The sequence below is a fragment of the Alligator mississippiensis genome, chromosome 2 (assembly GCF_030867095.1).
Source record: "Alligator mississippiensis isolate rAllMis1 chromosome 2, rAllMis1, whole genome shotgun sequence".
Taxonomy (NCBI): Eukaryota; Metazoa; Chordata; order Crocodylia; family Alligatoridae; genus Alligator; species Alligator mississippiensis.
In genome coordinates, this window is record NC_081825.1 from 632,282 (window position 1) to 645,390 (window position 13,109).

A 13,109-nucleotide genomic window follows, 5' to 3' on the forward strand; every position below is an offset into this window, starting at 1 on the left:
CCCTGCGTCCCACAGAAGCACAGGGCCCCGGAGAGCCACGGGAACCCAGGAACAGCCCCTGTGAGCCTGCCCCAGCCCACACCTGCCCCCAACACACACCCTGTCACAGGCCTGCCCCAGCCCACACCCCCCACCTGCCCTCAGCACATGCCCCGTCACAGGCCTGCCCCAGCAAATGCTCCCCCCACCTGCCCCCAGTACATGCCCTGTCACAGGCCTGCCCGAGTCCACCCCCCCCCCTTGCCCCTCGTGCATTTCCATGTGGCACCCCCTTGTGGTCTGCATGCGCTGCAGCCCCAGGTGGGGGGCGGGGGTGGGGGCAGGACACCTGGGTTGCATGTGCCCCTGGGGGGAAGGAGGCGGGCAGGGGGGACTCCACTGCCCACTGCAGGGAGGCTCCAGGACCCGGCTGCCCAGAGCAGATAGCCCCACGACCCTCACCCCATCCCTCCCGGGGGCCTGGATGGGTGCAGCACCCCACACCCAGACCAGGCCGCAGTGCCCCCAGCCACCCCAGGGCCTCAGCCCCTCCCCCTTGGTGGGAGCAGAGCTCTGGGACCAGGACGGCCCTGGCTGCAGCCTCGGGGTCAGCCCTGCAGCCTGTGGGTCCCTGTAGTCCCCTGCAACCCCCCCCCCCCCCCCCACAGCCCAGCTGGCCCCAGGGCTTGGGCTCTGCCTGGTGTCACCCACCCACCCCGGCCCCTCCACCCCTCTGGGGTCAGGGTCACCTCATGCCCGCTGCCCTAATCCCCTGGCTGGACGGCAGCACGCCAGGATTAGCGCCCCGTGCCATGCGCCCCGGCCCTGCTGCCCTCAGCACCCGCAACAAAGAGGGGATTAGCGCAGCACCTGCCTGTTTGCTCAGCACCCCTGGCCGGCTCCAGCGCCTAGCCCCTCCCCGCGCACGGAGCTGTCCTGGAGCTCGGGGCTGGGGGCAGGGAGCGGGGTCCCCAGGTAGGCCGCGGGGCTGCTCCCAGGAGGGTCTGAGCCAGGCAAGCCTCATCCAGAGCCACAGCTCGTTAGCTGGGAGCTGGGTCCCTGCAGCCTTGGGACCCGTCCTAGGGCCCTGTGGGGACGCGGGGGCCTAGTGCAGGATTGGGACCATCCCAGCGCCTGCAGGGAGGGGGGAGGTCCCGGGAAAGGGCCCCCGGGACGGCTTTGAACCAGGATGAAAGAGGCCCGCTGACGTCAGCTCTGCAGAGCTTCAAAGGGCCGGATGCTGCCGAGACCCCGCGGGGTGGCGGGGCGTTGGGCCCCAGGGAGGCCTGGTCCGTCCCGCTGGAGCCCACCTGTCCGTGCGCATGGGGCCGGTGGGGGCAGCGGGGCACAGAGGGTGCACACGGCTGCGCGGTCACATCCAGCCCTGGGGCAGGATCAGCCTGTGCAAACCCCCGGCACAACCCGCGTGTCCAGTCGCCCCGGCACGGCCCGCCCTGGGCATCGCCCCCACCCCTACCGCCGGGAAAGCAGGGGGCTGCGGCCGCCAACGTCCTGCTGCGGCCGGGGGCGGCGGGTGCTGCAGCCAGCCCAGGCCCAGGCCCAGGCCCAGGCCCAGGCCGTGCCCCCTGCAGAGGGAGGGGAACCCCCCCAGTGCGACCAGTCTGAGCAGGGGGCAATCCCTCCCTGCCCCAGTGCAGCGGGGCTGAGCCCGAGCGCGGGGGCCAGACCCTGCGGCCGGGACCCCGCGGTGGGGCAGCAGGAGCGCTGGCCGGCCCGGCCCGGGCTGCGGCAGCACCGGCGCCTCGGGCCAGGGCGAGCCCCTCCACGCAGGAGTGGGGCAGGGCCCCGGTCCCTCCTGCCCCGCGGAGCCTCGCCCGGGGGGGCGCCTTGTCCCGGCTCGCCCGCACGACGGGCCGCCAGGCGGGGCCGTGCGTCCCGGGCTGCCCCGGGGGGAGGCTGCGGGCGACCCCGGCCGGGCACGGCCCGTAACCCGAGCCGGCCGCCCGCGCGGCACGGGCTGTTCCCGGCTCCGCTTACAGCGCGGGGCCGGGCCGGGCCGGGCCGGGTCCCCGGCAGACCCTCACCCCCCCCCCCCGGCCACGTGCGGCGCCGCCCCCCCCCCCGTGCTCGGCGCTGCCCCCAGGCCGGGGGGCGTGGCGCGGTGACGTGGCGCGGGGCGTGGCCGGCCCATTGTTAGGCGCCGCGGGGCGGGGCCGGGGGCGGGGCCCGGCGGCGGCCGCCGCGGATTGGCGGAGGCCGGGGGGGCCTCGCGGGCCCGGGGGGCGGCGGCCGCAGTGTCCGCGCGGGGCGGGATGGGCCGGGGGCGGCGGCGACCGCCCGGCTGGGCCGCGACCCCCCCCGCGCCGCCCGTAGGTGAGTGCCCGCGCACCCCCACCCCCACCCGCGCGGGGGGCTCCACGGACCCCCCCCGGCTGCACCCCTGTGCCGGGGCACTCCTATGGGGGGGTTGCACGGGCCCCCCCACGCCCCTCCCCGCTGCGGGGCGACCCCCTGCGGGACGGTGGCACGGCCCCCCCGCCCCCCCCGTGCAGGGCGACCCCCTGCGGGAAGGTGGCACCGTCCCCCGCCCCTCCCCCCCGTGCGGGGCGACCCCCTGCGGGACGGTGGCACGGGCCCCAGGCAGCGCCCCCTGGTGGATGCCCCCCCCCCCCCCGTGCCGGTCCCGCGGCGGGTGCGGTAACGGCCCCCCCCGCCCTGCTCCCCCAGCCCGGCCCCATGGATATTGACCTGGACTACGAGCGCCCCAACGTCGAGACCATCAAGTGCGTGGTGGTCGGGGACAACGCCGTGGGCAAGACCCGCCTCATCTGCGCCCGCGCCTGCAACGCCACCCTCACGCAGTACCAGCTGCTGGCCACCCACGTGCCCACCGTCTGGGCCATCGACCAGTACCGCGTGTGCCAGGAGGTGGGCCGGGCCGGGCCGGGCTGGGGGGCGCGGGGCCGGGGGGCGCGGGGCGCAGGGCTGACCGCGCGCTGCCCGCAGGTGCTGGAGCGCTCCCGCGATGTGGTGGACGAGGTCAGCGTCTCCCTGCGCCTCTGGGACACCTTCGGGGACCACCACAAGGACCGGCGCTTCGCCTACGGCCGGTGAGGCCCCGGACGCCCGGCTCCCCCGTGCTGCTCGGCCCGCGCGGCCCTGCCTCCCTGTCCCGGCGCTCGGCTCCCCACTCCCTCCCTGCCTCCCGCGCCCTGTCCTGCTCCTGCAGCCGTCTGGCGCTGGCGCTGCGCCCCCGGAGGTGGGGGCAGGCCGTGCACCCCGGCTGTGCCCAATGCAGCCCCGGGGTGGCCCTGCCGCCCCCTCCCTGCACCTCCCTGCGCAGGCCCAGCTCCCGTCTTGGCCCCAGGCCCGAGGCGGGCAGGCGTCTATCTTGGTCCGGACGGCGTGGGCCGCACTCCAAACACGCCTGCAGCCACGTCTCTGCTGCGCGGCTGAAAACAAGCAGGCCCGGGGGGAGTGGGGGGGTCCGTGCCCAGCTGCAGCCCCCTGCGGGCTCCCCCAGCGCGGCCGGGGGCTGCGGCCGGGGTGGGGGCTGCAGGCGCCGGTAGGCGGGGGGGTTTCCTGTGGCGGACCCGCCTGCGTGGTACTGGGCTCGGCCGGAAGAGCAGCCTCTGGAGGCTGCCTCGGCAGGGGGGAAGCCAGAGAGGGGCTGGCTGATGCCTTGTGCAGCCGCCTGGGGGTCCCACGTGCCCACCCCTCTGGGGTGTGGGGGAGCGCCTCCAGCATCCTGGGGTCCCCCCAGCCTCTGCACCCCGGTGCCTGCCTGCCCCAGCCCTGCCGGCCCAGCGATGGGCGCGAGTGCGAGTCCAGTTCTGCTGTGCCAGGGTCTCGCCCAGCCCAGGAGGGGAAGGGGGAGAGGGCATCCAGGCACTCCCGGTCTAGCCGCACGGGCCAGCAGCACAAGGCCGGAGCCCCGCGGAGCAGCTGCTCTCAGCCTCGGGCAGCTGTGGCCCGGGTCCCCTGCCGAACCGCGGGGCCGAGCCCCGCTGCTGCGGGGGGGCTGGGATGGTCCCACCAGCCTGCCCCCCACTGCCGGCTGTGCCTGCAGGTCGGATGTGGTGGTTCTGTGCTTCTCGCTGGCCAACCCCAACTCCCTGCGGCACGTGAAGACCATGTGGTTCCCCGAGATCAAGCACTTCTGCCCGCGCACGCCCATCGTGCTGGTGGGCTGTCAGCTTGACCTGCGCTACGCCGACCTGGACGCTGTCAACCGTGCCCGGCGCCCGCTGGCCAAGTACGGCCCCGTGGCCACCCCAACCCCTCCCTGCTTTCCCAGGGGTGACGCCTGGGGCGGTGTCCCTGAGGTCACATATGGGGTTTGTCTGGGGGGTCTGGGCAGAGCTCTGCTGCCCAGTGGCACTGTCCCCCGGCCACCCCATGACCGCGCTGCGCCCCTCCAGGCCCATCAAGCCGTCGGACATCCTGCCGCCGGAGCGGGGCCACGAGGTGGCGAAGGAGCTGGGCGTGCCGTACTACGAGACGAGCGTGGTGGCGCAGTTTGGGGTGAAGGATGTATTCGACAACGCCATCCGCGCTGCCCTCATCTCCCGCCGACACCTGCAATTCTGGAAGTCGCACCTGAAGCGCATGCAGCGGCCCCTGCTCCAGGCACCCTTCCTGCCCCCCAAGCCACCGCCGCCCATCATCCGCGTGCCCGAGCCGCCGGCCGACCGCGTCTGGGGCCCTGCTGCCCTTTTCCGCGACCCGCTAGGCGCTGATGTGCTCTTCCAGCTTCCCGGCGGGCACCGCGTCTTCGCTCACCGCGTCTACCTGGCCACCGCCTGCTCCAAGTTCTACGACCTCTTTGCCCTGGAGGTGGGCGCCAAGGAACCGGCTAGCCGCACCAAGAGCCTGGACGGCGCCACGGCCACAGGGACGCCAGCACCTCTCCGTGCCTCCCGGAGCGACAACCCGCTGCGGCCCGACACCCGCGACCTGTCGAGTTGGGGCCGCGGCTTCGTGAGCCTGAGTGTGGAGCCAGTGCGGGACCCGGCCACGGGGCGGGAGAGGCGCATGGCGGTGGTGCGGCTGGACGAGCGGGTGGCTCCGGGGCCGTTCAGTGCTGTGCTCGAGTACCTGTACACGGGGCAGCTGGACCAGGCCCGGCCTGACCTGGGGCAGGTGGGTGCCATTGCGGAGCTGTTGGAGGTCTTCGACCTGCGCATGATGGTGGCCAACGTGCTCAACAAGGAGAGCTTCATGAACCAGGAGATCACCAAGGCCTTCCACGTGCGCCGCGCCAACCGCGTCCATGAGTGCCTGGCCACGGGCGCCCTTGCCGGTACGGCCTGGGGCTAGGAGCCAGGGGCAGCGTTGTGGGGCTGGGCTGGGCTGGGCTGCTCTGACCTCTTTCCTCTGCCACGGCTCTGCCCCCAGACGTGGTCTTCTGCGTGGACGACGGGGAGGTGCCGGCGCACAAGCCCCTGCTCATCGCCGGCTGCGACTGGATGCTGGCCATGTTCCGCGGCGCCTTCCGGGAGAGCGACGCCTCCGAGGTGAGCGCCCGGCGCGGGGGGAGAAGGGAAGGGGTGGAAGGACCCTGGGGAATAGGAGGGGGCAGCCCCCATCCCCGGACACCCGTAGCTCTGGGGCTTCAGGCAGATGCAGTCCCTGGTGTGCCTGTTGTGCTGTTGGCTCCATCGTGCCCTGAAGCCCGTGGGCCTGGCAGACTGCAGGGAGCCTGGGCTGGGTGGGCAGGGGCTGTGGGTTGGGAGTGAGGGATACAGGAGGTAGGGGGCTGCAGCTCGGACGTGGCGGGCTGTGGCAGGGCTGGGGGGGGTCAGAAGGGGCTAGGAGCTGCTGCCCCGGGAGCGACAGGGTCTGGTCCCTGCAGGTCCCCTGTCGCCCCCAGGTCTCCCTGCCCGGCACCAACTGCGCCTGCCTGCGGGCCGTCCTGGAGTTCCTTTACACGGGTGTCTTCACCCCCACGCCCGACCTGGACGCCATGGACCTGCTGGTCCTCACCAACCGCCTGTGCCTGCCCCGGCTCCAGGCGCTGACAGGTAGGGGCCAGGGCCCCCCCTCCCCGCGCGGGTCCCGGCCAGGCCTCCCTTGCTGTCCCCTCAGGGGCTGGGGCCTGACGTCAGTGCCTGATAAGATAGTGGCGGAGGCCGCGTGTCCGGACGCTGCGTCCTGTCCCGTGCCCCGGGCAGGGATCGAAGTGTCCCTGCAGCCTGCGCCAGTTATGTAAGGGGTGGGGGGGGCAGCTTAACCCTTCGTGCTGCCTTCCCCTGGCTGGGAACAGGAATCACCACAGGTCTGGGCTGCACAGGCCCCCCTTCCGCCCTGGGGCAGGGGCCTGGTGCCAGCTGCCCGCCCCCGCGGGAAGCTCACCACCCCTCTCTGCCCCCCCAGAGCAGTATGCGGTGGATGAATTGCTCCGCGCCTACGTGCAGCAGGTGGAGATTGACGAGCAGGTGCTCATTTACCTGGAGATGACTCAGGTACTGTGCATGGGGGAGACCCTCCCTGGGCTCCTGCACGGTGGGACCCGTCACCCTGCCCCAGGGGGCCGGGCAGGGTGGGCCGAGGCCTCGGAGGTCCCTGTGTCCCCAGGCCCTGGCTCAGCGGGTCCCTTCCGCAGTTCCACAATGCGCAGCAGCTGGCGGCCTGGTGCCTGCACTACATCTGCACCAACTACAACAGCGTCTGCCGGCGCTTCCCGCGCGAGATGAAACGCATGTCGCCAGGTACCGGGCACGAGGGGCACAGCCCTGCTCCAAGCTCCATCCCAGGGACCCCCCTCCCAGCCCCAGGGAGCTGCGTGGGACCCCAGGCTGCCTGCTGGGAGCCAGCCCTCCCCCTGGGCTGCCTTGGGTTGGGTGGGTAGGTGGCTCGCAGCCCTGTCTGTGCCTATTTACTTGGTGCTGGGCTGCGACCCGTGGGTCCAGCCAGGGGTTAGGAGGGGGCTCCCAATCATTCCCATGCCCCTGCTCGCCGCTAGGCCATGCCCTGCACCTCCAGCCAGGGGTGGGGAAGGCGCTCCCCGCCCTGCCCATGCCCTGGCTTGGCTCCGGGCAGGGGCTGCGCTGATGCAGCGCCGGTTGCCCACAGAGAACCAGGCACACTTCGAGAGGCACCGCTGGCCGCCGGTCTGGTACCTGAAGGAGGAGGACTTGTACCTCCGCTCCAAGAAGGAGCGGGAGCACGAGGAGCGACTGCAGCGCAAGCAGCACCCACGCCGCAAGTGGTGCTTCTGGCGCCCCTCGCCCCACGTCTCCTGAGCGCCCAGCCCCCCGCCCCACTCCCCTCCCCTCCCCTCCCCTCCCCAGGGCCCGGGGGCCTGAGCCCACCAGCACCCTGTTCCTATCGCCTTCCCTGCCCGGCCCTGCTCCCCCACCTTGGGGGCAGGGGCTGTGCGTTTACACCCGCCACGTTTACAGGCGCTTCCTGCCACCGCTGCGTCCCCGGCCATGCGGTGCCTTCTCCCCCCTCTGCGGGGGGCTGGGGCAGGGTGCTGAGCTAGGAAGAGACCCCCAGCTCAGCCCAGCTTATGGTGCTACCTCTGACCTACCAGTATTGGGGGCTGGGCTGCGAGGGGGTCCCCTGGGCCCTGCTTCCTCGCTGGCTTCGCACTGGGGGCTCTGGGCTGGTGCCGCCTCCTATGAGAAGCAGGGGCCTAGGGGGCGCGGGGGGTGGGGGTCTCAGCGTGCGTGCTGGTTGCCCTTGCAGCTTTCCCCTGTGGGCGTGATGCGGCAGGGGGCAGCCCGGGGCCGCTGCGCCCCTCTCCGTGCCTTCCACACCACCAGCCTCTTTCCCCGCCGGGCGCAGTGTCTCCCCGGGGATCCCTCCAGTTCTGCCTGTGCCTGGGGGCAGCCAGCAGGCCCCCCCAGCCCCTGGTGCAGACGCCAGGAGCGGGGCCTGTACCCGCTCCTGCTAAGGGCTTTTCTTTCCCCCTCGGTCCTGACCACTGTGAGCGGGCGGCCCTGCGCCCTTGGCCCCCGCCCGGTTTCTTACACCCATCAGTATTTGACTGTTTTAACCTTTATTAAAGATCTTTTGTAATGTGCCTGGAGGTCCCCATGTGCTTGTGGGGGCAAGGCCATGCGGGGGGAGTGTAGGAGCTGGGTGTGCCAGTGGGGCAGACCCTGGAGTGTGCAGTTGGGGGGGGACCCCATGAAGGGACTGGTGGTGTAAGGGGCTTGCCCTTGGCCCCATGCAAAGTGTTGGGGTGCAGCAGGTGGGGAAGGGGTCAGAGGTCAGCTCCAGGCCGTCCTGGACCCTCCTGTGCAGACCAGCACTGGACAAAGGGTGGGGGGGGCAGCAAGTGGAGAGAGGAGGGCAAGATGGACCATCCTCCACTTTGGAGCAGACTCCCAGGCAGCCCCAGCAAGGGGATCCCCCCGCCCAGCCCAGCCCAGCCCAGACAAGCTCAGCAGGAGACCGTGGGGTTCAAGCTGATTTATTGGCAGTGTCTCAAGGGCCCTGGCAGAGCAACTACACCGCCTCCCCCCTCCCCCCCCCGGGGAGCCATGCTCTGGCCCCAGGCTGGGCTGCATGTTGGAGAGGGGCTTGGCGCAATGCGGGAGACTTTGGGGACCTCCAGGCAGGAGATGCAGAAAGGCCATGGCCTCCCACTCCCTCAAGACACCCATCCCCACCCTGTTATTCTGCCACTACGGCAGCGCGGCCACCTCTGGGGTGGGCTCTCCAGCTGCCCAGGAAGGCTTCAGGCCTCTGCTAGAGGCTTCTGCAGGGAGCAGTGGCAGGTGATCCTTGCTACAGAGAAAGCTAACGGCATCCTGGGCTGCATGGGCAGGAGCATTGCCAGCAGACGGAGGGAAGTGATGCTTCCCCTCTATTCAGCACTGGGGAGGCCACATGTGGAGTCCTGTGTCCAGCTGTGGCCCCCACTACAGAAAGGATGTGGACACATTGGAGAGTCCAGCGGAGGGCAATGAAAATGATTGTGGGGATGGGGGACAGGACTGGTGAGGAGGAGCTTAGAGAACTGGGCTGATATGGTCTGGAAAAGAAGACCGAGGGGATTGAATAGCAGCCTCCAACTCCCTGCAGGGGGGCTGCAAAGAGGATGGAGCTGGGCTGGTCTCAGTGGGGGCAGATGACAGAAGGAGCAATGGGCTCAAGCTGCAGCAAGCAAAGTTGAGATTGGATATTAGGAAAAACTCTCACTAGGAAGCACTGGAACAAGCTCCCCAGAGAGGTGGTGCAGTCTCTATCGTTGGAGGAATTTAAGACCCAGCTTGACAAAGCCTTGGCTGGGATGATGCAGTTGGGGCTGGTCCTGCTTTGAGCAGGGGGTTGGACTAGATGTGACCTCCTGAGCTCCCTTCAACCCTCATTGTCTAGGATTCGGACCCAGGCAGGGCTCATGCCAGCGTAAGGAGATGCAGCGGTGCTGCAGCAGGTCCCTGAGCCAGGGAGAAGCCCGGCGGCAGGGTCCCCAGGGAGGCTGTGCAGCCAGTCTAAGCATCCTGGGCCAGTGGAAGGGCCTGGACCCTCACGCTTAGCCTCGGCCCCAATCGGCTGCCCGGAGGGAGAAGCCTGAGTGCAGACTGGGCTGGGGCAGGGGGAGCAGGTGCAGAGCCCCCGTTCCCACCACCCTGCCTGGCTGGGGCAGCAATGCTCACCACAGCCAGCCTGGAGAGCTGCGGAGCTGTTGCCCAGGCGGGACTGGCCCGGAGGCAGCCCCATCCGTGCTGCTGGGCCCAGCGGCGCCGAGCAGGCCACAGGTGAGGCTGGCGCAGGGAGCAGGGCTGAGCTGCAGCCAGCTGCCAGGCTCCCCCCCCAACCGCCCCCCCGGCATGCTGCCATGACCTAGAAAGAACAGCAGCGGTTCCTCCCTGGCTTCGCCCAGCTTGGCCACAGGCTTCCCAGCTTCAGTGGAGAGCTTGCGGCCCCTGGGGTCTGGAGGCATCCAGGCAGGGGCTGACCTCACCACCCCCTGCCCCTGACACAGGGTCCTGGAAGGGACGGCTGTGCGTGAGAGGCTGGGGGGCTGTTGGAGCCCTGCTGGGCCCCGGAGCATTGCAGTGGGGCCACAGCCCCCCCAGGCTCTGATCTCTGGGCAAGGCCAGAGCCCCACGGGCGGGGGCTGGAAGCTGCAGCAGCTGTGCCACTCCAGTCACCTGCCCTGGGCAAGAAGGGTGCTGGCTGGGGGGCCGAAACAGGATGAGGCCGAGTCTCATTCAGCCTCGAGCCGCAGGCTGCTGAGCAGAGGGAGCTCCCTCCCCGGAGGGCCCAGCTCCCACGCCAGCGAGTGCCTTCCCCCCGGGGAGGGCACAGCTGCAGCCCCTGCCCCACACAGCTGGCCTGGCCTCCTGCTGCAGGAGCCCGGCGGGGGGCTCCTTCCCCATGAGGGACACACTGCAGCAGCAGAGCTGGGCACTGGGATCAGGCATGGCCGTGGCCCCTGGTCGGACCAAGGCCCCCCGGGCAGCTAGACCTGGGCGTAACGGATGATCTCGCTGAGGTCGTAGCCGGTGACGGCGAAAGAGCTGCCCTCGGGGTCGCAGAAGCGGGCGCCGCAGATCTGGGTGTCGGTCACGCACTCCGAGTGGCAGTGCTCGATCTGCGGGGGGGAAGGAAGATGCTGACTGTCCAGCCAGGGCCGGCCCAGCCCCGCCGGACCCCTCCCACAGGGCCCCCGAGTCCCCTGCGGCAGCATGGCCCCAAGCCCAAGGGCTGGCAAAGGTGGACTGCAGGTGGTCAGGGTGCAGGGTGGTGCTGTGGGGGAGCCTGCCTCCTACCCCCTCATAGTGCCCAGCCCCCGGCCTCGGCTCCTGCACCAGGCTGGGGCACTGCCCAGTGGGAACAAGGGGGACCCCAGAGCCAGGCAGCGGCGGCCAGGCTGGGGCCCTGCTGGGACTGACCCAGACAGAAGGCAGGATGAGAGAAGTGCGGGCTGGGCCAGGCAGCCCCAAGACGCAGGCAAGTCCCCGAGCCTCCAGCGCAGCCTCATGGTGCCATGTGGAGACTTCATGGGGAAACTGAGGCACCGAGGCGGTGCAGAGCCCGAGTGGGACATGTGCGCTCCACACCAGCCCCAGGCTCAGACTGTGGGGCTCGGCTGCCTCCCCCCCTCACTCACCTCCACGTCGCCCGTGTCCGGGTCCAGGCCAAGCTGCCAGACATGGACAAAGGAGTCCTCGGCACCAGAGAGCAGCTGCGGGCAAAGCAGAGAGGGGGCTGGGGGAGATGGGCCCTGCCAGCGCCGAGCCTCAGTGCTCGAGCTAGTGCACAGAGACCTGGGGGCTGGGGGCACAAGCCCTAGCTGGGGCAGGGACAGGAGCGCCCTCAGTGGCCATGCCAGGGGCCACAGCCCGGGGGGGACTCACCTTCCCCGACAGCGGCGCTAGGTCCAGGGCATAGATCCAGCGGGCGTGGGCGTGCACCTGGGCTCGCAGCACCCCTGTGGCCGCCTCGTAGAGCCGGATCTGCCCGTTGCCGTAGCCGGCTGCGATCACCCCCTTCCACAGCTTCACGGAGGAGCAGGTGCAGCTGGGAGAGGGGAGGGTGGGGGGGGCGTTAGCCCCGTCTGCCCACCCCCAGGGCTGCCCCTGCACCATGTCACTGCCCCGTGCCCCCACCCCAGCCTCACCCGAAGGCCGGGATCCTGGTGAGCAGAGCGAACGCCTCCCCGGCCCTCCAGACGCACAGCGTCCCCACGTCGTCCGCGGTCACCAGGTCGGCAGCGCCAGCCTGCAGGGGCACCGCAGCCGTGAGCCCGGCCGCGGTGCCCACCGTGGGGCGGGGGCAGGACAGCAGCCGTTGGCAGGGGCCTGGCTGCGTCCTCTCCCCCGTACTGCTACCTGCCACGGGGGATTCTCCTGCGGCACGGCCTGCTCCGCCGGCCCGGCAGGGTCCCCGTCTGCTCCGGGCTCTGCCGGCCGGAGCTCAGGGCCGCCCCCGTCACCGACCCCAGGCCTCCCCAGACCAGTGCCCGCTCCCGCCTGGGAAGGGGGAGGCCGCCCCCAGCAGCCCCTCCCGGCCCGGGCAGCGCGGGGGCCGCGTACCGGGCTGTCGCTGAGCTCGGCGGCGATGTCGGTGATGGCCTCACAGTGCTCCTCCAGGACCTCGCTCAGCGTGATGTTGGTGCCCTTGCCGGGGACGTCGAACACCAGCACCAGGCCCGACGACGTCCCTGCGACAGCCCACGCCCCGCCCGTGCATGGGGTCGGCCTGCCCCCCCCCCAGCGCGGCCAGGGGCCAGCCGGCTTCACCCCCACCCGGGCCCGCGCTCAGCGCCGGTGCAAGGGGCTGCACCCCCCGCGCAGCGCCGCCGCCCCCTGCCCCACTCACCCACGCACACGAAGCGCCCGCCGGCGGCAGCGATGCCTCGCGCAAACACGGCCTGCGCTGCACGGGGACGGGAGCCGTCACGCCCGGGCCACGCGGACCCGGGGCCGCGCCGGGGCGGGGGGCGCGGCGCGGCACGGCACCGCACGGCACGGCTGCTCACCCGGGGGGGGGTCCACGGCGTCCAGCGCGTGCCAGTAAACCATGATGGAGCCGTCCGACTCGTACATCTGCGGGGCAAGCGCCGGCGGGTGACGTCCCGCGCGGCCCCCGAGCCCCCGCTGCGCCCGCCTCCGCCTCGCCGCCCCTACCTGGATGCCCTTCTGCGAGGTCAGCACGAGCAGGGCGCGGGCCGGCAGCACGCACCAGGCGGCCTGGAGGGGAGAGCGGGGTAGCGAGAGCGGGCGGGCGGGCGGCCCCGGGGGGCGGGCGGGGGCCGGGGGCGGCGCGGACCTGGGTGAGGACGGAGGCGCTGCCGGGCAGGCCGCCCTCCTTGGCCTGCAGCTGGCGGTGCGAGGCGCTGAGGCCGTCGGCGGCGGCGCTCACCAGGTGCACCGTGCCGCCGCGCACCGCCGCGAAGTAGGCGAGCGCCTGGGGGCGGCGCGGCAGCACGCTGAGGTTGTTGTACAGCGCCGAGCAGCTCCCGCGCAGCGCCACCGCCTTCTCCCGACGGTACATCCTGCGGGCGGCGCGGCGCGGCGCGGGTCACGGCGCCATCCCCGTCCTGCCCGCCACGGGGCCCGAAACGGCCCCCGCCCCCCGGCCCCGGCCCCGGCCCCGCGCCCCGCACTCGGCCCCGCTCACGCACCCGCCGTCGGCCGCAGCCATGGAGACGCGCGGGCGGTGACGCGGGGGGGCGGGGCAGCACCGGGCGTGACGTGGGGGGGAGG

At 71.9% G+C, this 13,109-nt stretch overlaps 2 protein-coding genes across 4 annotated transcripts; one reads left to right on the top strand and one right to left on the bottom strand.

Moving 5' to 3' along the window:
- Positions 1-2,220: 2,220 nt before the first annotated feature.
- On the top strand, positions 2,221-7,969 carry LOC102577314 (rho-related BTB domain-containing protein 2). The gene is made up of 10 exons (XM_059721236.1): positions 2,221-2,313; positions 2,668-2,868; positions 2,947-3,050; positions 4,010-4,195; positions 4,362-5,242; positions 5,338-5,456; positions 5,813-5,963; positions 6,316-6,404; positions 6,545-6,650; positions 7,015-7,969. Exons 2-10 carry the CDS (start codon positions 2,677-2,679, stop codon positions 7,182-7,184), a joined length of 1,998 nt encoding a protein of 665 aa, XP_059577219.1. The 5' UTR covers positions 2,221-2,313; positions 2,668-2,676; the 3' UTR covers positions 7,185-7,969.
- Positions 7,970-8,346: 377 nt separating this feature from the next.
- Positions 8,347-13,085, bottom strand: WDR54 (WD repeat domain 54). Of its 3 annotated transcripts, none has more exons than XM_059721272.1 (10): positions 13,028-13,085; positions 12,766-12,898; positions 12,531-12,593; positions 12,383-12,449; positions 12,223-12,279; positions 11,937-12,064; positions 11,522-11,622; positions 11,259-11,421; positions 11,012-11,086; positions 8,347-10,492 (listed from the first exon to the last, which is right to left on the bottom strand). In XM_059721272.1, exons 1-10 carry the CDS (start codon positions 13,045-13,047, stop codon positions 10,361-10,363), a joined length of 939 nt encoding a protein of 312 aa, XP_059577255.1. In that variant the 5' UTR covers positions 13,048-13,085; the 3' UTR covers positions 8,347-10,360. The 3 variants fall into 3 exon arrangements, with proteins under 3 accessions (XP_059577255.1, XP_059577253.1, XP_059577254.1); XM_059721270.1 differs by having other exon boundaries at positions 12,673-12,898; XM_059721271.1 differs by lacking the exon at positions 12,531-12,593 and having other exon boundaries at positions 12,673-12,898.
- Positions 13,086-13,109: the final 24 nt, after the last annotated feature.

What these genes read in the sequence shown, in the direction of transcription:
- LOC102577314 (XM_059721236.1), top strand. Translation starts at nt 2,677, where the DNA reads ATGGATATTGACCTGGACTACGAGCGCCCCAACGTCGAGACCATCAAG. An exon ending in GGGAGAGCGACGCCTCCGAG is followed by an intron (nt 5,457 to 5,812) that starts GTGAGCGCCCGG and finishes TGTCGCCCCCAG; the next exon opens with GTCTCCCTGCCCGGCACCAA. An exon ending in TTTACCTGGAGATGACTCAG is followed by an intron (nt 6,405 to 6,544) that starts GTACTGTGCATG and finishes TCCCTTCCGCAG; the next exon opens with TTCCACAATGCGCAGCAGCT.
- WDR54 (XM_059721270.1), bottom strand. Translation starts at nt 13,047, where the DNA reads ATGGCTGCGGCCGACGGCGG. An exon ending in GCGCCTCCGTCCTCACCCAG is followed by an intron (nt 12,594 to 12,672) that starts GTCCGCGCCGCC and finishes TCTCCCCTCCAG; the next exon opens with GCCGCCTGGTGCGTGCTGCC. An exon ending in CCGAGCTCAGCGACAGCCCG is followed by an intron (nt 11,623 to 11,936) that starts GTACGCGGCCCC and finishes GTGCCCCTGCAG; the next exon opens with GCTGGCGCTGCCGACCTGGT.